General features: G+C 33.4%; 3 protein-coding genes across 5 annotated transcripts; 1 reads left to right on the forward strand and 2 right to left on the reverse strand.

Moving 5' to 3' along the window:
* Positions 1–5,807: 5,807 nt before the first annotated feature.
* Positions 5,808–8,588, reverse strand: LOC103841129. Of its 2 annotated transcripts, XM_033281133.1 has the most exons (10): positions 8,476–8,588; positions 8,219–8,352; positions 7,846–8,119; positions 7,640–7,730; positions 7,420–7,544; positions 7,152–7,351; positions 6,912–7,069; positions 6,485–6,599; positions 6,221–6,406; positions 5,808–6,147 (listed from the first exon to the last, which is right to left on the reverse strand). In XM_033281133.1, the coding sequence occupies exons 2-10, from the start codon at positions 8,237–8,239 to the stop codon at positions 5,968–5,970; spliced, it is 1,350 nt and encodes a 449-aa protein (XP_033137024.1). In that variant the 5' UTR covers positions 8,240–8,352; positions 8,476–8,588; the 3' UTR covers positions 5,808–5,967. The 2 variants fall into 2 exon arrangements, with proteins under 2 accessions (XP_033137024.1, XP_009115894.1); XM_009117646.3 differs by lacking the exon at positions 8,476–8,588 and having other exon boundaries at positions 6,227–6,406.
* A 386-nt stretch (positions 8,589–8,974) lies between these two features.
* LOC103841130 (protein JINGUBANG) lies at positions 8,975–10,428 on the forward strand. The gene has a single exon (XM_009117648.3). It carries the CDS (start codon positions 9,024–9,026, stop codon positions 10,296–10,298), a length of 1,275 nt encoding a protein of 424 aa, XP_009115896.1. The 5' UTR covers positions 8,975–9,023; the 3' UTR covers positions 10,299–10,428.
* A 443-nt stretch (positions 10,429–10,871) lies between these two features.
* Positions 10,872–15,955, reverse strand: LOC103841131. Of its 2 annotated transcripts, none has more exons than XM_009117649.3 (2): positions 12,378–15,955; positions 10,872–12,287 (listed from the first exon to the last, which is right to left on the reverse strand). In XM_009117649.3, exons 1-2 carry the CDS (start codon positions 12,460–12,462, stop codon positions 11,125–11,127), a joined length of 1,248 nt encoding a protein of 415 aa, XP_009115897.1. In that variant the 5' UTR covers positions 12,463–15,955; the 3' UTR covers positions 10,872–11,124. The 2 variants fall into 2 exon arrangements, with proteins under 2 accessions (XP_009115897.1, XP_033137032.1); XM_033281141.1 differs by having other exon boundaries at positions 10,872–12,288; positions 12,368–15,954.
* Between the last annotated feature and the right edge of the window lie 7,717 nt (positions 15,956–23,672).

Below are 23,672 nucleotides of genomic sequence, written 5' to 3' on the forward strand. Positions count from 1 at the left end.
TAAGGGTGATTAAGCTAGATCTAAGGTGTTTAGGTGTAGATCAATCTTATTCCTTGCTAGTAGAGGGCTTTTAATGCAACTTTAGAGTTGGCCTCTCTAAAGTTGAGCTCTAGGCATTTCATACCCGGAAGGTGTTTGATGAAATGCCTGAACCAACTCTCCTAAGCTTTTAACATCCTTTACCAAAGGGATTTGTTGTTAAAGGTGTTAAGATGGCTAGTAGACTTGAGATTAATGATTACCTAGATAACATTCAACCAAAGGGATTTGATGCTTGAGTTATCTAGGGATTCAGCATCTCTTACATATGACATCCCTTGTTACATTGAAAATTTGAAATAATCACTAAACTTCTTGTTGAGATTGGCCTCTCTCTTTGGCCGTGGAGGTCTTCAAGGATGTATACTTAACCATGAATCTGTCCACATCTTTGTTGACTTCCCATTACCAATTATGTAACTTGTTCCTTTGACTATCAACTCCTTACCATAGAGAATTGATTTCCAAGCATATGATAATATCTTCTTAAGTGTGGCATTTAAGATATCACCATCCAGAAAATAACGTGCTCTTAGAACTCTAGCCATCAAGCAATTTTGATTTTGCATTATTCTCCATACTTGTTTCCCAAAAAGCGTTTGAATATATATATATATGTCCGGCCATTGTGGTCACAGATATGTGACTAGGTAATTATCAAATAACCCCTAGATGTTCCTCTCACTAATCACTACTTTGGTGGTAAGTTGACTATAGAGAAAGTTTAAGATCAATGCGGTGTAGTATACTCGTAAATGGATGTGAGTCTGACATCTGCCATTTCAGTATCTAGATCTATGCATTGATTTAGATCCATACCAAATACGGACAAACTCAACAAATCAAGAAAATAATAAGGAAATGTTTGATCTGGTTATATAAGATACTAGATGATAATCCACGCACATGCGCGGATGAGTTTTTAATAATAATATTTGTTCATTAAATTTTTATAACATATTGCAACATTACAATTTTTTATCGGTTGTAAAATGGCGAATACAAATGTTGGTCTCTTAAAAGTATCATTGTTGTTGAAGAGTTAACATATTACAAATTTACAACTCATTTTAATTATTTTTAAGACTTCATATGCATAAAAAGAAATTAAGTTTCGCCACTGACACAAATCACCAAAACCAGATATGCAACAACGATTGTAAAATGACGAAAGAAAATTAGGTTTTCTGCTCTAGATTTGTTTACTATTGATTCTCCATAAGCGATTTAATTTTCTACCTCTATAAATTGTGTTTTCGTTCTTGTTTTTGTTTCATTGATATGAGTTTTGTTTCTTTTTTTAATTTCTTCTGTGAATTCAGTAAATTACATAAGTGTCAATTTAAGAAGATGAACATCTGTAAAAACTAGTTCCACTCCAGATACATATCTAAGAATCAAAATATTGAAGAAAATCACCGGCAAACTTATTTACAGGCTAATATTCAAATCTAATATATCAAGTTGTTATAGAGTATAAGTGTAGATTCGAAATAAAAGTGTATATCTAGTATATATTTACCAGTTTGGTCTAAAAATCTTATAATTCTAGAGCAACAAAACAAATTATTTATTTTATTAACCTACGCTTTTGAGGTTTAGTTACTTAAAAGTATACCAATAAATAATATATATAATATTTTACCATTCTAGGATATCTAAACTATGTATAAATTAAAAACTGTTTGATTTATTAAATGATAAATGAGAAAACTTATAGTAAAATGCTCAAATATCTCATTCTTACAATTATAATAGTTAGATAAGGTATTAGGGAGAAACAAATATTAGTCGAATGATTCTCTCTTCAAAAGGAGGTGATTAGAATTTTGTCATGATATTTCATTAAAAAGCTTTTAAGGAATAAAAATAAAGACTAAATTATTTAATATGAATGAAATAATATATATATATATAGTATTTCAATATTAAAAATAAATTTGATTTGAAGAAGTGTATTTCTTGGATTGTCAAGGTCAAATAACATATTAGAAACACATATTTAAAAAATATTTTGTATACGTAAAAGTATATATACATTAAAGTAAGCACATAAATCAAAACCAATACCTTTTTTATTTACAATCATATTTTTGATAAATATATCAAAACACTCATTTTATTTATTTTATATGGTATATAATTAAAATTTAGTAATATTGACATATATAGAGTATATTTTAATATAAATATTTATTATTGACACTTTCTACTCATATGATTTTATTAACATTTGTATATTTACTGTAACAAAACTTTAAACCATTAATAACAAAACTTTTAATGTGAGTTTTTTAATACAAATTTCAAAATTAAAATATTAAGATTTCAATAATTTTTCAATGCAATTTTTTCAAATTATAATATTTTATATAGTAAATAATTTAATTTAAATGATATTAATATATTTATATATAATATGAATATTTATTAATGAGACTTCATATCCATACGATTTATGATCATTTGTATCTTAAATCAAGATTCTTGATTGAACAAACAAAAGTTAGACCATTGATCACAAAATGTTCAATGTGAGACTTTTACCATTTTTAGTAATTTATAGTCGTCTTAAAAATTTAAAATATAACATATAAGAAAAAATTTAATTTTTTTATATGCTTAATGTGATTGTTTAATTTATTTTAGTAATATAAAATTAAATAAAAAGAAGAGATGATACAAAAATTGTTATCTTTTTTTTTTTTTTTTGACAGCAAACATTTACAGACTCATGTTGACTCTGTAAACCAAGGTGGTAACTCCGCATCCATGATAACAAAAATTGTTATCAAATATGTATTATTTATAATCATTAATTCTCATATATATGTTAATGCTTTATGATTAATATATAAGGGATTATTAATAATCTGACTCACGTGAACTTCTCATTTACTTCCCCACGTCGTTACATTAGAATTACTCTTCAGCTTTTTTATTTATTAATGTTACCTAAATGTTCCATTTGATCACACTAGTACATGTTTAATTTCGCAGCTGATATCTTGATTTCTGTATTAGATGGCAGATCTCCTTTTTCTATGAAATGTTATATTTATTGATTAACATGTGGAAGAATCATATGTACACAAAAAATGAGTTTGTAAAGGTAAACTAGTGTAACTCTACTACAAAATGTTTAAACTATTCATGAGCACTAAACCATCTCTGCATCAGTCCCCAAAACTTTGGCTTCGAATAGTACGTTGTGGACAAGATCCTATTTCGCATTGTTTTATCTATCACCCGAGAAAGCTGATCCACTGACTTACCCCGTATTACGTTTTCTATCATTTCGTTCTCACCATATAGTATAAATACCTGCAGGACTAGCCTCAATAGATAGATCTCCCTTAAGGTGAAGCATAAATAATAACACCATTCATATAGTATAAATGGCAGATCTCCCTTACAATTTATAAGTCTTCTCCCACGGAAACACCATTCATGTTACATATAAAATGCAGAAAACAGACAAAAAAGGACAAGCATCAAATCGATATGATACATCCATATCAATTAATAAACACAATTATGCTCATTCTAAATAGTATTAGGAATATTAGTTGAGAATTAAAACCTCATTTATTTTAGGTTACATAGGTAACAATTAAATAAATACGAAGTATTTGTTAGATTCGGTTTATTATGGGCTTCCAACTTAAAATAAATTATCAATTAGTGGATTGACCCTAACCTTTTATATATTAGTTAATGTCCCATTGAATTTCCGATGTGATATTACTTTATTTCTAATACCTCTTCTCGAGATGATGACTCTTTTCGACCAGAAATCTCTGAACTTTAAGACAGTTATACTCGGTCGAGCGAGTTAATTACTACCTTTATACCCGGTTGGGAAGAATTATTTTAATTAGGAGTTTAGTATATACTAGGATCTTGATTCTGATACCATGTTAGATTCGAGTTTATTGTGGGCTTCCAAAATCAGTTGACAATTAGTGGATTGATCTTAATAGTATTTATTAGCAGTTAGTCTTAACTAATCTTTTGTTAGCAATATTTTTTATCATAATTAACATAATCCTTATTGGTACACTATCGACATTATCAGCTACTACTATCACTGGTCAAACAACACAGACCAACGACCAATCGTTATTATATGACTCGCGTTAAGTTCAAGAGGTCTCGATGGTTTACATATATATATACTAGGGTCGGCCCGCCCTACGGGCGGGATCTCATATTTAATTTTTGATATATTTTTAATTATACTAATGGTATTATTTTACTGGTTGTTCTGATTATAATTTGCAAGAAATAATTAAAGGTTGAATTCCATACTTTGTGGATGGACAGTGGAGTACGCTAACTTTAATATATGATTTCCGAATTTGCATTTTGGGTAACTAAGGCGAAGTTTGATATTGTGTTTGTAACAAAATACTGTAGTGGTGGTATCTTTTATTTGTCTGAGTGAATTAGTATACATCATGATGAAACTATAACTTCCGTAGATTTCCGAACGGTAAATATATTGTTAATATTCTAGGCCCAATAGTTATCGGTTTATTAGTATGGGTTATTAGTAGCCCAAATCGTTGAAATGTTAACTTGTGCCACAAGTTTTGAGTCATTGATAATTATGTAGAAGTAAAATTAACTTTTATGATATCGTAAAATTTTAATATGAATAATTGAATGTGCATATGTAAAACAGGATTAAAATATAGTCTAATAGATATGGAATTAGCAGCTATCATAATTTCTTTAAAGTAAACATGAAACAATGCATACAATACAGGAAAAAGGAAGAAAAAAAAAGGTAGTAATTGAAACATGCATCGTAATAGAAATACTAATAAAGGGTGAATTTAGGAGAGTTGTTAGTCACGGTGCACTAACTCCATAAACTTCGCCATCTCTTTATAATAGAAGCACTTACTGCATCTGTCCTCAAGTTTGTTGAGTTCGCAAACTCTTGGTGGCATTATAAGAATCATGTTCGTGCCATAGAAGCTGTTCTTTATGAATGGAACTTCATGCAACGATCTCTTAACTTGCTTCCACAGCTTATCAACCACATAGGTGTTGCTTCTCCATTTATGAACGTCCAGAAGATTCATCCCTTCAACATGGTCACCTGCGAGTAGCTTAAGTAGTGCGTACATATACTTACCTTTCTTATAGTTTTTTGTTGCTGAGAGCTTGATGTGCCTCATTCCTTTGGTACGATCATGTAAAGCAAAGAGATGAATACGTCTGGGAGTATGTATGTTAACTAATTAGTAAACTAATTGTCTGATAATTACTCTAGCGTAATTTATAGAGTACCAAATTTATTCTTTCCTTTTCTATATTAACGTCACAAACCCAAAGCTCAGAGGAGTATCATTAACGGATTTTAATCCAACACAGCCCAATAGGATCCCAACCTAATATGTTTGTAAATTCATTATAAACTCCTTACATACTTTTATCGGTTTAATCCCAGGTGGCTAGATATTTTAAGTAATAAAATTAAAATATAATATATGAAACCGGATCGAATTATCCATACAATCAACTCCCAATTAATAACGAATTATGACCAACTACGGACAACTAAAATCCTAATAAATCTAAAACTCCAACTTAGTTATACAAATAAGAGTGTGAATCAATTTTATTGGTCGGTATACATGTGTACTTAAACCAAATGATACGTTCACAATAACTAAACAATGATGTGATCATGATTGCTAATTAATTTTCACTTTTTATTTCATTAGAAAGATACTAAACTACTCTATATGACTTAATGATTAAAAATAGTTATTTATTAACATCAAACTGACTGAAACAGAGTTTTAGATGAAGGGAAATGAGCAAACTGAAACAAAGACAATAAAGGTCGCGAACGTAAGACGATAAGAAATTTTCCAACTCGAAACATGAAACCATAACTGCTGGTACTCAATTTCAAACAACACGAGCTTTCTTGGCTGCACTGGTAGATGAGCGAGAACTCTTCTCCACCGCAGTATCGGCTGGAGGTCCATCAGCCTTCTTATCAGGACCACTGCTGCCTTCTCCAGAGTCATTGCGGACTGGAACATGACCACCACCTCCAAGGTTATTATCATCCTCATCGTTTCCTCCCTGATACATATGGCCAGCGTTACAGACAAACACACGTACATAGTTATTAAAAGGCTGGCAAATACACCCATACACTTACGACAAAATCAGGAGCTGGAATACGCTCGTGCTCCTTAAGGATGCGGGTGATGGTAAAAGTCTGATGGTGCGCGGTGAAGTTAAACGCGCTAACTCTGACCTGGAAAGTGAGAGTTTTTCCTTCCATGTCATTGATAAACGGTGGCACTATCATGTCCTCAGGATTCTCTCCTTCTACCGCCTGTTAGAAAGTTTGAAAACATCAGGCATGCTATCATTTATTTTGAATAACGCTTTTAAAAACATACACATATCTTACCAACATCTGACCGGCCTCACTTGCTCGGAGATTATGCAGCTTAGTCATCACACCATCAAAACACACGAATGTACCTTCAGCAGTGCTATCAGCGATTGCCAACTCCAGACGATAACTGTGGAAGTTTACAGAAAAGAGGATCAAATATTCAATTTCAAGACCAGCTAATCTACACGCATGTGATTATGTATCTATATCTATATATATAACCGAGCAAACCGATCATAAGGATACTCATGTAAATATGTGTATAGGAATCTTTTATTTTTTCTTTTTAATCTAAAAAGCACTAACTGGTTTTTTTACATTATTAAACTAATCTATATAACACAATGTAGGTTAAGATCGTTTTCAGTCTTTTTAATCTAAAGATCGTTTTCAGTCTTTTACGTGTAGGTTAAGAAAACACAATGTATACAATACATACCGAAGAACTCCGACAGCATTAGGATTACTACATCGCACACACTCCAAAGCAGAGACAGTACGCTGCAATTTCTTACTGCATTTAGCGCATGCAACATAACACCATCCCTTGTCCACGTCGAGTCGAACCACTCTCCCGGTGCAGACAAAGTCAATGTCCTGCAGATTGTTTATTAGACTCTACATACTAAGTAAAGAATCCAAACAGAATTTTTTTAAAAATCATATCTGCATATGGTACCTGTGGTTGAGCAGAGGCGACAAAACTTATAAGTTCCGATATGGTCAAGGTCTCCACCTTTGCATATCCTTTCAGCAATGGTGCAGCAGATGGGACTCCATTGTCTCTGGCGACCAATTTATAGAAGTAGTCCTCCCCTGGCTTCGTCTCCTTGTCAAAGTAGACATGGGTTCCAGATGTCGCATTTAAGAACAAACCACCTACCATCATAACAGAAACTTATATCTCATGAAATATAAAGCAGGAAGTAGAATGAAAACCACAATACCTCCAATCATCTTTGGATTAATGCTGGTTGCAACAACAACTCTGGGGTCACCATGCATATCCTCAAGCCTTTTGTGAAAAGCCTCAGCTTGACTTTCAAAGAGACTTAAAGTGACGGTTGAATCCCTGTAATTATGTATTTCACATCAATAAAAATCATATAAAAAACGGTAGGAACGCATGGAAACTCATCTAAGCAATAAAAAAAAAAATAGGTGTACTTATCCAGTTTGATAGTTGCCATGAGACGACTCTTTTCTCCAGGAGTATCACTCACATTACTCTTCACTGCAATGATCTCACCTACAATGTCTGTGCAAGGCCAAGGAATATCTCAGTAGACCATATGGTTAACCGTTCATTAATATTTACAATTTATAAACCGAAATTAAATAATATATGATTAATCGAACTAATCTAACTCAACCTGGTAGCTGTGTACTCGTGTTGGCTAGACCAATCAATTCAGACTGATCACGGAACCGGAATCCTTCTTCAGGTAATGGACTAACCGGCTCGGCTAGCTCATCAAAGGCGGTGGAATCATTGAACCGGATCATCAGAGGGGAGTCGGTAAGCTTGAAATTCTGAGCACATCGAGCCACATCGTATCCAGAGATGGTGTACATCGTTCCGGCGGCGAGTTTGGAACGGAACCTTGAAAGACGGTTAGCATAGATGGTGGCCTGCATCATTGTCGCCTGATACATGAAGAATTTTGTTTTTTTGATTAAACTTTAGGAAAAAAGAAACAAACACGAAGAGGTTAATCGGAGTAATCATGTACAAAAATAACTCACATTGACATCAATCAAGATCATGTCGACCTATATCAGCTCTCCACCGCGTTTGACATTCTTCGCCTCCCAGAATCGCAGAAGCCGGGCCTCAACAGCGGATGAGCACTTGCCGGACTTGAGGTCTGAGAAGAAAACTCTCGGAGTAGACATGACAAAACTAAAGCAGAATCTATATAAGTAATAAGCAACAAAGATTTGATGAGTTGAGGATGAGAGATCTGACATCTATTTATACAAAAAAAACTCACCGCCTCTGTGACGCAAGGATCGCATTGAAGACACGTCGTGGAGGGAACAATCAATGGGAGTGAAGTCTCTCCTGAACCGTTACCGGAAACGTAAAGCCACGACGGAGGCGACGTTGAGAACGCGATCTAGGGTTCCTCTTCACCGCATTTACGGGCCTGTTAAACGAAGCCCAAAACAACTCGCATATGAATTGAGTTTTCACGTGAAAAAATAAAACACGCACGGTTTGGGCAGAGGCAGGGACACGTGTCGACCCTATATCAATTGAGTTTCCACGTGGACACTCCAGGAGTGAACCAAACAATTTTATATATATATAGATTATAAAGATTGCATGAGAGCCAATAATACGAATTGAAAATGAAAAAAAATCATTCTCAATTTTGTAAAGAAAAATAAAACAAAAAGGAGAAAATGATCATTAAAAAGACAAAAAAAAGAGAGGGCATGCCATCTGTTATATGTAGCCGTTGCACCTTCCTCTCCGTTTTAAATACTCAAGTCATAACATTTCCTCATACGCTCCAATATTGAAGTCTTTAATTTTCTTGATGCGATGGTGAGATCAATCCAAGAAGGAGGAGTCTTGATGATGTCTTCATCCTCTTCCTCCACAACCACAAGCAACAACGGAACCGACTCCGACGATTCTCTCAGCCCCTCCTCCGCCTCTTCCAAAAGCTTCGTCCTCACCACTCTCCCTCCCCCCATCACCGGCGCGTACAAGCCACTCGCCGTCCTCTCCGCTCACGTCGGCTCCGTTTCGTCTTTAGCTCTCTGCGGCGAGTTCTTGCTGAGCGCGTCTCAGGGGAAAGACATCATCGTCTGGCAACAGCCAGATCTCAAGATCTTTACCAAATTCGGACAAGGAGACGGGTCCGTGAAGGCTTTGGTCAGCGTGGGAAGCAAAGTGTTCACGGCGCATCAAGACAGCAGGATCAGAGTCTGGAAAGTGTCACGGAGAAGCTCCGAGAACGCTTTCAGGCTCGTGGACTCGCTTCCCACGACGAAAGATTACTTGGGGAAGTTTATGAAACAGAGCAACTACGTTCAGACGAGGAGGAACCATAAGAGGCTCTGGATCGAACACGCCGATAGCATCTCGTGCCTTGCGGTACACGCAGGGATAATCTACTCAGGGTCGTGGGATAAGACTCTTAAAGTGTGGAGATTGTCGGATCTTAAGTGTCTTGAGTCGATCAAGGCACATGACGATGCTATTAACGGTCTTGTTGCCGGAGAAGGCAGAGTATACTCTGCTTCTGCGGACGGGAAGATCAAGATTTGGGGGAAAGAGAAGAGGAAGAAAGCTGATTCGTCTTTGTCTTCTTCTTCTTCTTCTTGGTCACATGTTCTGAAGGCGACACTGGAGGGTCATGCGGAGGTTTCTGTGAACTCGGTGGTGGTTTCCGGCGAGGGGAAGTGGGTATACGGAGGAGGGTCAGATGGGTTTGTGATGGGGTGGGAGAGGAGTGAGAAAGGAGGAGACTTTGAGGAATGGAGATTAGGGTTTGAGATGAGAGGACATAAGATGGCAGTTCTGTGTATGTGTGTGGTTGGGGAAATGGTGTGTAGTGGATCGGCTGATAAGAGCATTGGGCTGTGGAAGAGAGAAGAGAGTGGCAGGCTTTGTAAATTTGGAGTCATTCATGGGCATGAAGGTCCGGTCAAATGCTTGCAAGCTTCTCCCAACAATGTTGGTGCTGGATTCATGCTTTACAGTGGAAGTCTTGACAAGAGCATAAGGGTTTGGTGGGTTTCAAAACAAGACTGTGTAGAAGAAGAGAAGAAGAAAACAAGTTTTAGGACATTGTTGATGCAACAGGGATGAAAGATGTTAATATTTGGTGTTTCTTTTTTGTGGGTTTTCATATACGTTTTGGTTTATATTTGTAATTTGTTATTCAATTTGTAAAGTTTTTTTTTCCAAGATATAAATGATATTGATTCGTTTTGATAGACTTGTGTCCTCCTGCAATCAGCAGAAACCTTTGTGTCTTACTGTTTTGGTCCTAATGATAAAGTCACATATGCTTTGGGGTTGCCTTTGCTTTGTATTGAAACTGTAGCAATGGGATGATGGCTTCTGCGTTGGACAAACTATTGTGTTTAGCCTACTTTTTGAGCATTGATCACCGTCCAATTATCAAAACAAGAGTTATGCAACTCGTCAATCATCATCATGCTTTAACCATGTTCCAGTTAATGTCTTTTTTATTATTTAAGCAGGTGCACCTGGTGTTTTGAAAGTGAAGCATATATCCATTGTTTAATCAAGAAAAAGCAGAGTTCCTCAGTTTTAAATATAAAAGTGAGATGAGAAAGCTTTGAAGGGATGCATGTAGCCAAAAGCAGAAGTGCTAACATGTGTGTATATGCCTTTTCTTTATGAAGTTGGAAGAGATTAGGTGAAATGTGATTAAAACCACTCTAGAAAGAAACATTATCATATTCCAGTCACAAAGGCAAAAACTTTGGATAGTTTAGTATGAAACAGCATCATCAAAAAGGGTAATATCCACTAAAGGACTTGACCTATGAAGAAGAAACATAAACCCTACCCTTTGAATTTCTATAGGCATTTTAATGACTCACAACTTAAACTAATATAACATCAACACATCCCCGAGAACTATGGATTACATTACCTACTTAGATTAGAAATTGACCTTCCTGTTCTGATAATCATCCCTTATAGGCCTAGAGTTTCTGTAGTTACTGTTGTATCCATATGATTCATCTCTTTCTCTGTTTCGCCTACCCCAACCATCACTCGATCGTTTCACATCCCATTCTCTTCGATTCGTCTCACTCACTCTACGTGTTTGCCAACCGCCTGCATTAGCCCCATACTCTCTCCGAGCTGTATTGTCAGGCCCAAAGCCAGCTTTCCATGGATTATAACTCCTTGGCTCCCTATAATCCTGACTACATCTCGTACGACGCCACTCATTCATCTCCATATCTCGCTTTTCCCATCCACCACTGCCACAACCTCTATCATCCCAACCCTTACCAGACCAACCTCCCCAAGTCGTATCTTCCGCTGTCTCCTTTCTACAGCTAAGCTTGGCTTCCCAAGGATTGTCGAGCATTTCATCCTCTCTGGCTGGCACACTTTCAGAACCTTTCGCCTTCTTGTTTTGTTGTCCTGACTGTTCCCATCCATCGTTTCCCTGACCCCATCTGTCGTTACCCTTATCTTCAGTTTTCCACTCAATCTCCTTCCATAAGCAATCCCCAGACATTGTATCATTTGCTTTCTCGTTACCAAAACTAGGCTTAGCTTCCCACGGCCTTGTCCTATCACTTGGATGATCACTACTACTCTCTGCTACGTTCCAGCCATTCCCTTTCTTCACAGAACCATCAACATCACGAACTTCCTCACTACACTCCCACGGAATCTTCAACATCCGAGCCTCTTCAATAGGGACAAGGTTACTACAACCACTCCAACTCATGTCTCTTCTCCCTCGTTTCAAACCAGACTTAACCTCATCATCAGGAGGCGCAAAGTAAGCCCCTTCTAAATCACTAATCAGTTCAGGGTCAACCGTAGTGTCCCAATCCACATCACTAACGTAAAGATCCGGATCAGGAAGAGATATATCACAGTGAACTCCATTAACTTGAGACCAAAACCGTTTCTTCTCGTTGTGGAAAGTCTCTTGACAAGCGGAATCATCCCAAGTGATAACGTTACCTGTGTACCAGCTCTTGAAGTTCGTAGCTTCAACAACTTTTCGCCATGGCACTGATCCAATCATTTCGCAGAATCTCTTCTCCCATACTGGAATCCCATCGTCTTCACCATAACCTTAGACAATACAATAAAACACACAGATAATCTCTATACAATCTAATTAACATGAGTCGAATGTAAAACATGAAACAGAGAGGAGAATACCAGAAGAAGAAGAAGGTCTTTCACTATACCATCGCGAAGGAGATCTGCGACGGTTGAATCTGGACCGATTGTTCCACTTTCCCATCGAGAAGCCTCAAAGGGATGGCGATTGATGTTTCGAGAGCAAAAGAATGGTTGAGATCGTCTTGCGGCGGGGGAAATTTGGGAGGAGCTGACGACGGAGCGAATTGGAAACTGCAGGAGTGAAGTCGTTCGGTGGCGTCTCTATTCAACTTCTGGTTCAGTAACGGCTTGAGTTCATCACGTTTGGGTTATTAATGGGCCTAAAAGAGTAGGCATTGTGGGCTTATAAAAATATTTAATTGGGCTGATAGGAGTATTGAACCAGCCACGTGAACCCACACACCGCACCAAAGTCTGAGGCGGCTTCTATATATTTTGGGCCGTGTTCGAAAACGTCAGCGTTTATTAGTCGGATGCGTAGACGGTGATGTATGGGGAAAATTGGAGGATCAATGCTGGAGATCGAGTTTTTTTGCCCTCGAGTAATAGTGAAATGCGGTGTATCAACCCAGCTCGTTAACTGTGTTATTTGAGATGCACTAGAGGCATTGCCTCTGCGCAAGCGCGGAGTTATGGACAGAGTTCTTGTTTCAACTCAATATATGTTACGGTTATTGTAGATGTGAATTTTACGTTTTGGGTTGATCATTGTTTTTCAAGTTTTTTTATTGTTATAGGATTAGAGTTGTGATAATGAAATGTGTATGCATTGTTCTCCACTCATGAATGACTAAACTGTGTTAGTAATATGATTGATATAGTTCCTGGTGTTGCTTGTTGTGTCACTGAAACTTACTTATTATTTGTTTGTCTTTTTAATTTGTTACTTGTATTGTTAAGATTACATAAATTATATTAAAGTTGTTAAGAGTATATTTTGTCTCTGGATATTTTTTTCTCCATTTTAATTGTGTAAGTTGTGTGTATTAAGTAATTTTTTTATTCTTATTATGTTGGTTATATGTATTTTTTTATTTTTAAACTTGTTGCTTTTAGTAGACCTTTAAAACAAATGTATAAATAACTATAAAATGAGTGACAATTAGTATTTGGACCTTAATGGGTTTTAAACGAATATATGTATTTCTCATAAGAAGACAATAGCATTGACCTGTTGACATTGAACATGTAAGCTATTTTCATAAGACAAAAAGAGTGAGCAGGTGGAGATGTTGTTGCCGCATTTGTGTTTGTTGGGAATGTCTCTTGTATCTCCTCGTGTGAATGTGTTTGTTTCTCTTTTATTTGACGGGTAATATGTAAACAAAAATCATTGTTAATTGTATTTATTAGAGTTTGTAACTTACTCTGCTTTTTTGTTTAGGTAATTTCACTGATCTTGGTTGTCGTCTTCGTGTAAATTGTTAAATAGCTGGTCGTGTAGTTTGTATTTGTTTAGATGGCTCAATATATGTATCGTTGAGTTTTAGTTGAGTTGATTGGTTTGATATATATTTGTTTTGAAGTTTATTTGTAAGATTAGACAAAAGGAGAAGTGATCATTAATGATTCGCCTTTTTTAGGATTCTAATTTTTGGTGTTCTGATTGTTTGAGTTATTGTGGTTATTTTAAGTTGTAAAATAAAAATTTGTGTGAAATTAGATTGATAGGTAAGGCAGATAAATAGACGATAACAAATTTTGGGTAGGAAATATTTTTGATTATTGATGTTAGCACAATATATACAGTAATATAAAGTGAATTATGTGTTGATTATTTCTTACGGATCAATAAGGAGACGGATAACGACACGAGTTGTTTCTTTGGTGAGATCAGAGCCCTGGAACGAATGGATTTTCCCAACCATATCTGCGAGTTTAAATATCAGTTATGATAACATAATATAAACCCAAATGAAATATGATAATATACCTTGGAGTTCTAAGTTTGTGTTCGCAATCACTTGGAGATTGTCGAACAGTCTAATTTTGACTGGAGATTGATCTTAGGAGCACCCGTGATGACTTCATCAATAACGGTTAGTGAAATGAAATGAATGAGGAATGGATGATCAGTTATCTTGTACATGCTTGAGCACCTAGCAACCTCAAAACAATCGACTTTCACAATGGAACATGCTTTCAAAGATGGCTTGTAGTGATTTGCACGTCTAACGGGAGCAAACCCATGAATCACAGAATCTCCAAATAATATTATTCAACAAAGAATCAGGAAATCAATTAAAATAATTATGTTAAATAAAGTCTGATAGATCGAAGATTAACTTACATTTTCATCAAGGAAGAGAACCGTGATTCCGACAAACTCCCTATCTTTTTTGAAGTTCAGGGAATCCCAGAAGCGGAGGAAGCCAGAGGCTATGCTCTGACTACTACGACCAAGACGGAGAGACTCGAAGGTTGAGTGACGGACGCCGGGACGCCGGTTTGAGGAACTGGAGAGGCCTAGAGAAACATTTTCTAGAAAATGGTTAAAGCTAAGTGGAATCAATGAGTTTTGTGGAGATGCAGATTGGGTTCATCAAAGATGAGAATCATATACAGTAAAACCTCTATAAATTAATAATATTGGGACTACACCAAAAATATAATTTTTTTAATCAATTTATAGAGATATTACCAAAAACTCAATTATGGAATATAAAATTATACTATTTTATAGAGATTTTTAGTGTATATTAATTTATAGAGTATTAATTTAAAGATGTTATACTGTATATAGGGTTTACAGAGAGGCTACAAATCAGGAACATTTATGATTAAGCGATTTAAGATGAGGACATGAAGAGTTCACCGGTGAAAAAATAGATTACGAACAAACACACAACGCAACTCTGTAACTCAGATATGTTTGAAACAATGATGAAAAGAACCCAAACTCATGTTAAACGACAACAGTTTACAATACGAGAAAACTATAATTATTGCAAACTTGGGTTTTTTCGTATAACGTGATGAATCACATTTAAAAATGAAACCCATAATACACTTGTAGGCCCGACCCTCAGAGGAAGCCAAAGAAGCAATAGCTTCCGACCTTCATAAATATATATTAGGTTTAGGCATCAATGGGCAAAGTATCATTTAGCTTAGTTGTATAAATGTTGGTGTATATATGTCAATAACCAGAGTTCGAGCCATGAGGTTGACACTTTTTACACTTTTTAAAAGTAGAGCCTACAAAACGCTGATGTGGCGCGCTGAGGAATAATTTTAGTCATGATATCATGACACGTGTCATCATTACAATGTTTCTTAAAATCTCTAGATAAATATGTTAGTCCATCTAAACATATATTATGTTCTATGTGTTTCATTTTAGTTATCGTCTTAAGTTTAGGCATACAGATTAAAATAATATTTAATTTTATATATTATGAAAATAAAAACTTTATTACCCATATACCTAACCATATTTAGAAAAATAAATTGTAGAATATTGTTAATAAATTTTGTGTTGAAATCTTAAAACGACACTTATTTTAAAACAAAAATTTTACTCTACAACGACAATTAAACTGGAACGGAGGAAATACTTTTCATTAAACTAATCATAAAATTATTTAATAATATATACTTTTTATTTTTATTTTATCTTTAAAGAAAAGTTACAAAATTACCTAATATGACTAATATAAATATAAATATATGTAAATAAAACTTAATTATTTTAATAATAAATATTTGATAACAATTTGTGTATCCTTCACATTTTTATTTAATTTTATATTATTAAAATAAATTAAAAAATCACATTTACCATTTAGATTTTTTTGTAAATGTTATATTTTGAATATTTTAAAACGATTATAAATTAATAAAAAATTTAAAAATTTCATATTAAAAATTTGTGCTCAATGTTTTAATTTTTTTACTATAACAAGATACAAATCAACACTATAATAGCACAAGACTCTCACTAAGGAATGACACATTAGATTTTTAAGAACACGAAAGAGTGACATGTTATTAACTGAAAAAAAATATGAAAGCCAATTAAAATATTTCCATTTTACAACTCACTTTTAATTTTACGCATCATCATTGATCAATTTATTTATGTCTTTCTGCATTTTTCCTTGGTCAAATGTAATCAATTTCGAACACGAATGATTCCAAAGCGTTTGCAAAGAGATCTGTTCATATATTGTGTTTCATCGATAACTTGGAATATTATTAACGGAACATCCGGTAGAGGAAAAGTGGTTGTGCTCTAGAGGAAACAAAGGAAAACTATGATTGATTGATACTACCACTTGTTAGACTTAACGTCCATGTTATGTTGATTAACTTTCAATACAGAAGATTGGGATCTTTAAAGTGATTCAGTGATAAATTAACTCCTCGAACGATATTTCTTAAGTTTATTTTTTATTTTTCTGAATCTTTCAATTGATAAAGAGTTCTTTAAGTTTATTTAATTGTTTTGTTTTTATCAGATTGTAGAGAAACAATAACATTGTAGAGAAACAATAACAAACTATGTTACTATGCATCAACATCATCTCACTTGTTACACCAAAAAAAAAAAAACATCATCTCACTTGAATTGTATTTCCGATGAGAATGCATTGCTGCTCTCGGTTTTGAAGAGTTACGACGATGACATAGTGAAGTTCTAAAATCCCTCAAAGAGCAATAACATGTCTGTCTTGACACAGTTGCAAAACGCTAAAGACAACGAAAATGGTGACAAAAAATTTATAACTTTTATGACTGTTTAAATATCTTAAACTTTTATTAAACATTTGTTTAATCATATTTGATAAATAATTGTATACTTTAAACTGTTATAATGAGTAACACTTATATACTTATATTTTTACGAAACTTATATACTTAAATTCAATTATTACTTTTAAAATATAATGTTAATTAAAAATAAAATATTCTCATGCATAGCATGGACAATAACATTTATATATTCCCCATCATATACACAATTTACCTTCAAATAATTATATAAATAAATATATTAATAAAAATAAATATACATATATAACTTTTAGTCGATATATGTTTGTAAAAATATCAGAAAACGTTGAATATATATATATATATATATATGTTTGTAAAAGATGAATTCTACTTTTAGTAGAACATAATTTTAAAATTTAATTTATCAAATTTTCAACCAATAAAATACAAGTTTGTGTATATGGGTGTTTTATCAATTGTTAATATTTTTTACAATTTTTTTGATTCATAAAACTATCTATTTCATTAGCTTTTAGAATTAGAAAAGGTAAAAGATAGAAAAAATAGACAAAAAATATTTTATACCAAAGGGACAACTATACTGAATTTTTGTTCCGTTTTGACAATTTTTCCTTTTTTTAATATGAAAAAGCATCCCATTTTTTTCCTTCACTTCCAGTATTTTAAAACTCAAGATCGGCACTGGTTCAAACACACAATATTAAAGTCATTTATGCACGTACATACTTAATAACAATATCATAAAAATAATTTGTTCTATCGTATGAACTATTTTGCATTTAAATCTTGAAACAGTTAAAGAAGACAAATGCAGAAAAGATGCACCATATGGAGATTCAAAAACAAAATCATGCACTCAAAAAAGTAAATTAAGTTTTGTTTTGTGATTTGAGTTCCAAACAAGATCTAAATTTCTGTGCGTATATTCAAGCTCAGCAAGTACAAATAATATCAAAGAGAAATGCTGAATCACAATATCAACAAGCTTTTTCTCAGTCTTTTTCATTTGGGCCATATTTCATCGATCTTAGCTATCCGGAAAGTTTGCCAGATTATTATGTCACTTAATTACATATGCTTGTTTTGTTTTTCAAAAAAAAAAAATTAGGCATCTTTATGTAAATTTATAATCATTTGTGAAATATCTTATTTTTCATGTTATTGCATCATTTTTAAATATTATTTAAGTAAGAAATAAAAACATTAAAGATTCAAAAGATCATTTTATAAATAAAAAATGTTCAACTCCAAAATAGAGTAATAAGTTTATGGAGTAACCCTAGCCATTACTCCATGTTGGAGTTAAAAATTGAATGGAATTGAAGAAAATTTTACTCTAAAATGATGTTTGAACTAGAAAATGAAATAGAGTTAGAGATGTCCTTAAAACCTGAACAAGAGCGCTTTACTATATTTTATTTGCGTATTTAATATTTTTAACGGTAAATTTATAATTTTATTAACTTGACTGAATACAGTCAAAATACAAAATTGGGTTAATCTATATTAAAGTGGCTATTAACATTAATTAATAAAGTGTACATTAAGTGGTCCTCTTTTTGCTAACAAATAAATACCATTATTACCGATTTTTCTAACAAACACATCTTGTAATAAAATTTATTCCCAAAACCAAATACTTGCATAGAAGATTATGAAGAATTATGTTTATGAATATTAGTATTAATCAAACCCTGAGAATCTCCATCGAAAATGAAAGCCATAACTCCAAGTTGATTCCATTGTGAAGACAAAGATGAGAACCTTTGCATCTGCTTCCAGACTAGAAACCTTTGTGCATACATATGTGGATCCCCATAACGATTGATTGAGAAAACATCTTACAAAAAGAAAAGGACATATATCTAAATGGACAGGTTTGTTACTTTCTGACTAGGTGTCTAGGTCGTATTTTCTTTTAACCGAAAGGAATTGAGAGTAAATTAAATGGTGAAAGTGGAAGTAATAAATAAATAAAATGAAGAAAATCTGCCTTATGTTGTATTCTCACTGAGATAACATATATAGTGGTATATTTATCTTTAATTAAACACTATGATCAGCGTAAACATGATGAAATTTGTTTCCACCTGACTGACAAATTATCAGCATAACCTAGACTAAAACATTTTTCCACTAAAAATTTTTAGCTACTAGTACAATACAATCACACCCTAAGAGTGAATCAGATTTGGCGATGACAAAATCAGAATGGAAATCTTGCAATTTATGGGTTCTAATGGGTCTGTTATTTTATTTGTTTAGACCTAATCAACTTATTACACCACAATGCATAATTGTATAACCGTGCCCCACAAAGCGTCATTATTACGGTTCACAATTCAAAAGGGCCGATACTCTTTTGGACCATTTAAACCCAAATTTTTGTTCCATAGCTCGAACAACTAGCGCAAGATCTGCCCTATTTACCAAAAGAAAAATCTACTAACAGATGACGCCATTCACGCCATATATCTAAAGTGAAAAGAACCGAAATTACCGAAAATATCAAGAAGATTATCACAACATCATCACTGGTGTTCTTTGTCCTCGTGTTGTAATCTCAAAGTCACTCATTCCGTTGCTACGTAGTGTTTGTGTATTTCTTGCACAAGTTTCCGTAGGTATAAGACTCACCTGCAAACTTAATTACCAGTCAGTAAAATTAATTAAGTAATCAATGTTTTTCTTCAAAATCAAATGCTTCGAAACGAGCATCCACTATGCAAGTGATTCTAATCATGTCCCTCCTCTTCATAGGAACTTGTATCACCAACAACATCAAACTTTGGAACTCTCTTTTCCAATGTCCAAACAAAATTTCTAGGGTACATTCAAGTACTCCTTCTGTCTCATAATAAATGTCATTCTAATTTTTTTTATTACACAAAAAGTGTCACTTTATAATTTTACTGCAAATTAGACTTACTTTCAGCTAAAAATTAATTGCAAACTGCATTGATTTTATAAATAATTTTATTTATTTCAAATACTATTGGTCAAAGAAGTGTAATTAATAACAACTTATATTTCAACAACTTTCTTAATCTATGTGAAAAATGTCGTTGTAACACTTATTCAGAAACAAAAGTAATAGTTGTCTACACTAGTGAGTAAAATGGCCATGGTAACAAGTAATTCATATGTTTCCCAAAGAAAGTTATTTTACCATTTTTTTATTTTTACACAAAAAAATATATTTTAAATTACACTGCATTTTATATTTATTGTTATCTGAATAATAATTGTAAAATACATTGATATAATAAATAAATTTATTTATTCAAATACTATTAGCTAAACATATGTAATTAATAAAATATAAATGTATTTTAATCATTTTAATATGTGTGAAAAGTGTATAAATGACACTCCTTACGAAACGGATGGAGTATTGTTTTAAAAAAGTTTATGCATATCTTTAATTTCTGTATATTGTTGCATGCCAACGTTGTTGTCTGTTTTGTACGTTATAAATTAAAAACATAGAAAATAAATATGTTTATATTAATCTCAAACGAAATTTGACTAAAATATTGTCTATATTTGTCCCGAAAATAAACTATTGCCCGTCGAACTAGCTAGTACTGAAAACTAAATATGCATGCATCTACGTTTAAACGCTTGACCATAATTACTGAAACAATACAAAAATAAACAAACGTACGCATGTATTTGCGTAGATACACACACCATAACTACTGAAACATACGCTTGTTGAATCATTAGGTGAATACGAACAATCATCATTCAATTGCTCCACACCAATCAGTAGCATGACGTCGCGTTCCACATTCGACTCGCTCTTAATATTTGCTATATTATCTCAGACAAATCTTTCTTCTCTACTTTTGTAGAAAATGCTATAATCTGAAAAGAAAACAAAAAATAAAAGAGAAAAAGTGGGCCTGATTTTAAGACAAGAAAATGTAATTGCACGTTGTGTAGCATTCAACCCTCTGACAACATCATTTTAGTTTTAACTTTCTCTCACTCGCTACTCTCCATTGCTCCCACTCTCTAAAACATTCACGCGCAGCCAATGGCATGTGAATGACTCACGCGCCGATGATTGTTTATTGATTCAAAAAAGGCATTAATAATTGAGTTCTTCGTTTCATTTAATTGTCGTCCGGTTGGATTGGGTAGGTTTCGATTTTATTGATATCATAAATATATAAAAATCAGTGTATGCCTCGTTCTTTGAAACCGATACCAACGGTTAACGATGCTACTACCATCGATCTTTATTTATTTCATCACTCCCCACTCTCACTCTCCTCGCATTAATTGCCACTAACTATTGTTAGTGACGTGAATGATACTAGAGTGTCTTTTTTCCCTTTTGGAATGGTATTTGGTCTCTTTTGGAAATTTATGTTGTTTCTAATAAACGTTACCGGCTAAAAGTATGAAACAAGCAAATGCTCAAACTATTCAGATTTGTAAAATTTACTTTGGTCGGATCAAGATTTGTAGTCTAAAAAGATTAGACCATTGATCGATTCCAGCGTGTTACTCTTGCACATGAATCCTGCTAATCTATTTATATATGGTTCAAATTGTAAATGTTGACGTTTAGAAAAAGATACATATTGTACATATTTACAGCATACTAATTTCTAAAGTTTGTAAGAATTCACTGATCAAATTTTATTTCTTTATGAAAACTTAAGCGCTGTAATTATAAATGTTTAAAATCGTTAAAACGCGCAAAAACTTTTACTTTATGTGACATTAAGTCTTATGTAATATATTTGTTTTTTTTTCCTTAAACAATCTCAACCCTTATTTATAAGGTTTTGCAAGAGTTGAAGTATGCAAAAACTTTTTTCGTTTTCTAAATTGGTGAAGATTTATTCTTTTCTACGAAATGGCAAAATGTTGAATTAAAACCTTAAACCGATTTTAATATACAGTAGATTTGTGAAGAAAAACAAAGCTCACCTCCAACTGTATATTTTACTTACATATTTTATAATAATCAATTTTGGACAACCTGCATCCACTATACTTTTCTAATATAAAAGCATATATTTATTATACATAAAAACGATTTATTTATCATGCAATTTCGCAGCTTAAGGACGTTACACGTTCCTAACTAACCAAATTCTGGAATTTTGGTCTTGCTCGGTTCAACAGTTTCTGACTAGGTGCCATACATTATGAGTTTTCTCAACAGAAAAATGTAATAGTATGCGCTTGTTGATTACATGGCAAAGGACATGAATTGACATCTCACATATGATATAATTTGCAATATTTGGCGAATATTTGTGGAGATGTCTCCACAAAACACAACTTCTGGCATATATCTCCCCACACCACATGGCCTTTGTGTTGCCTCGTGGGATCTCATTATTTTCTTCCTGTTTTTCTATTTCGAAGTTGTTTTATTCTCTTTGTTTTATACAAATTTATGGAGAAGTGTTCGTGACAATATGTTCAATGAAATAACTGGTAACTTAAGTATATAAATAATTTGGCTTTCTATTAGTATTATCTTTTTCATGATCCTCACTACTCTTAACATTTTCACCCAATAGGAATTGAGTTGTGAATTATGTTATATAAAGGTTCCACATTGGGATATACCTACTTCGGTTGAGAACGGTGAACGATTACGTAAATAGCCAAAACCGACTAGTGAACCGGACCGTATTAAGTTTGTGTAAAGGAATCTAGTTAGGGACAGTTTAAAGTAGCTAATTAGCTATTTTGTCAGATTCAAAATTGTAACTGATACTAGATTCCCGGTTCGAGCTGATTTTATTGAATATTATATTTAGAAAAAGTTCCACATCTTACCCATGACGAGTTGGCTCAACTGAAAAATCTGAAACACCATGGCGAAATGCTTGAAAATCGTTGTATACGCACATAACACATCATCATAATCATGGATGACCCTGAGATTAATTATAAGAACTATAGACATTTTTAAATAATTGAGAAATTATTTTTTATCAATTTTGAAAGCTTATGTGTATACTTTGTTAAACTAGGCTATGTCCAAGCAGACAGTTTGTTCCTGCATAACATGTGTATCATTAACCCTAACTCAAAAGAATATGGCCTTCAGAAGGTCAGATTCGTTTGATCATAGAGGGATATGATGAATTGACGCACCTTCTTTCCACATTTCACATAATAGAAGCGACATATATAGTTTGAAAGTAGACCAGAAGTTACGTACCACTTTTGTAATGTTGTGATTTAAATTTTTGGCACTCAGTTCTCTCGCGCGTGCCCCACCACACGCCACTGTCCGTGTCTTTTCTAAAATCATTAATGATACACATAATATCACACATTTCATTTAATGTGAATACCTCTTATACCTTTCGTCTTTACATGCAATATACTAACATTCTTCATCTTTTTAAAAATCACGGTAATAGCCATGGATGTATCACCTACTCCCTTTCACATACTTTCCACCTCATAGATGTTACATTTAATAACGATGACACAAAACCTACTTCATAAAAATCAAACCTAAAGATTTGTAGTTGTAGAAAAAAATAACCAAAAGTGGATGTCTTTGGATTTTTTCAAGTTGGAGAGTGGTTAGAGTGAGAGAGTAGC

Source organism: Brassica rapa, chromosome A09 (genome assembly GCF_000309985.2).
Source record: "Brassica rapa cultivar Chiifu-401-42 chromosome A09, CAAS_Brap_v3.01, whole genome shotgun sequence".
Taxonomy (NCBI): Eukaryota; Viridiplantae; Streptophyta; class Magnoliopsida; order Brassicales; family Brassicaceae; genus Brassica; species Brassica rapa.

What these genes read in the sequence shown, in the direction of transcription:
- LOC103841129 (XM_033281133.1), bottom strand. Translation starts at nt 8,239, where the DNA reads ATGATCTTGATTGATGTCAAT. An exon ending in TGATCTTGATTGATGTCAAT is followed by an intron (nt 8,120 to 8,218) that starts GTGAGTTATTTT and finishes TTCATGTATCAG; the next exon opens with GCGACAATGATGCAGGCCAC. An exon ending in TCGCCTCTGCTCAACCACAG is followed by an intron (nt 7,070 to 7,151) that starts GTACCATATGCA and finishes AACAATCTGCAG; the next exon opens with GACATTGACTTTGTCTGCAC.
- LOC103841130 (XM_009117648.3), top strand. Translation starts at nt 9,024, where the DNA reads ATGGTGAGATCAATCCAAGAAGGAGGAGTCTTGATGATGTCTTCATCC.
- LOC103841131 (XM_009117649.3), bottom strand. Translation starts at nt 12,462, where the DNA reads ATGGGAAAGTGGAACAATCGGTCCAGATTCAACCGTCGCAGATCTCCT. An exon ending in AAGACCTTCTTCTTCTTCTG is followed by an intron (nt 12,288 to 12,377) that starts GTATTCTCCTCT and finishes GTATTGTCTAAG; the next exon opens with GTTATGGTGAAGACGATGGG.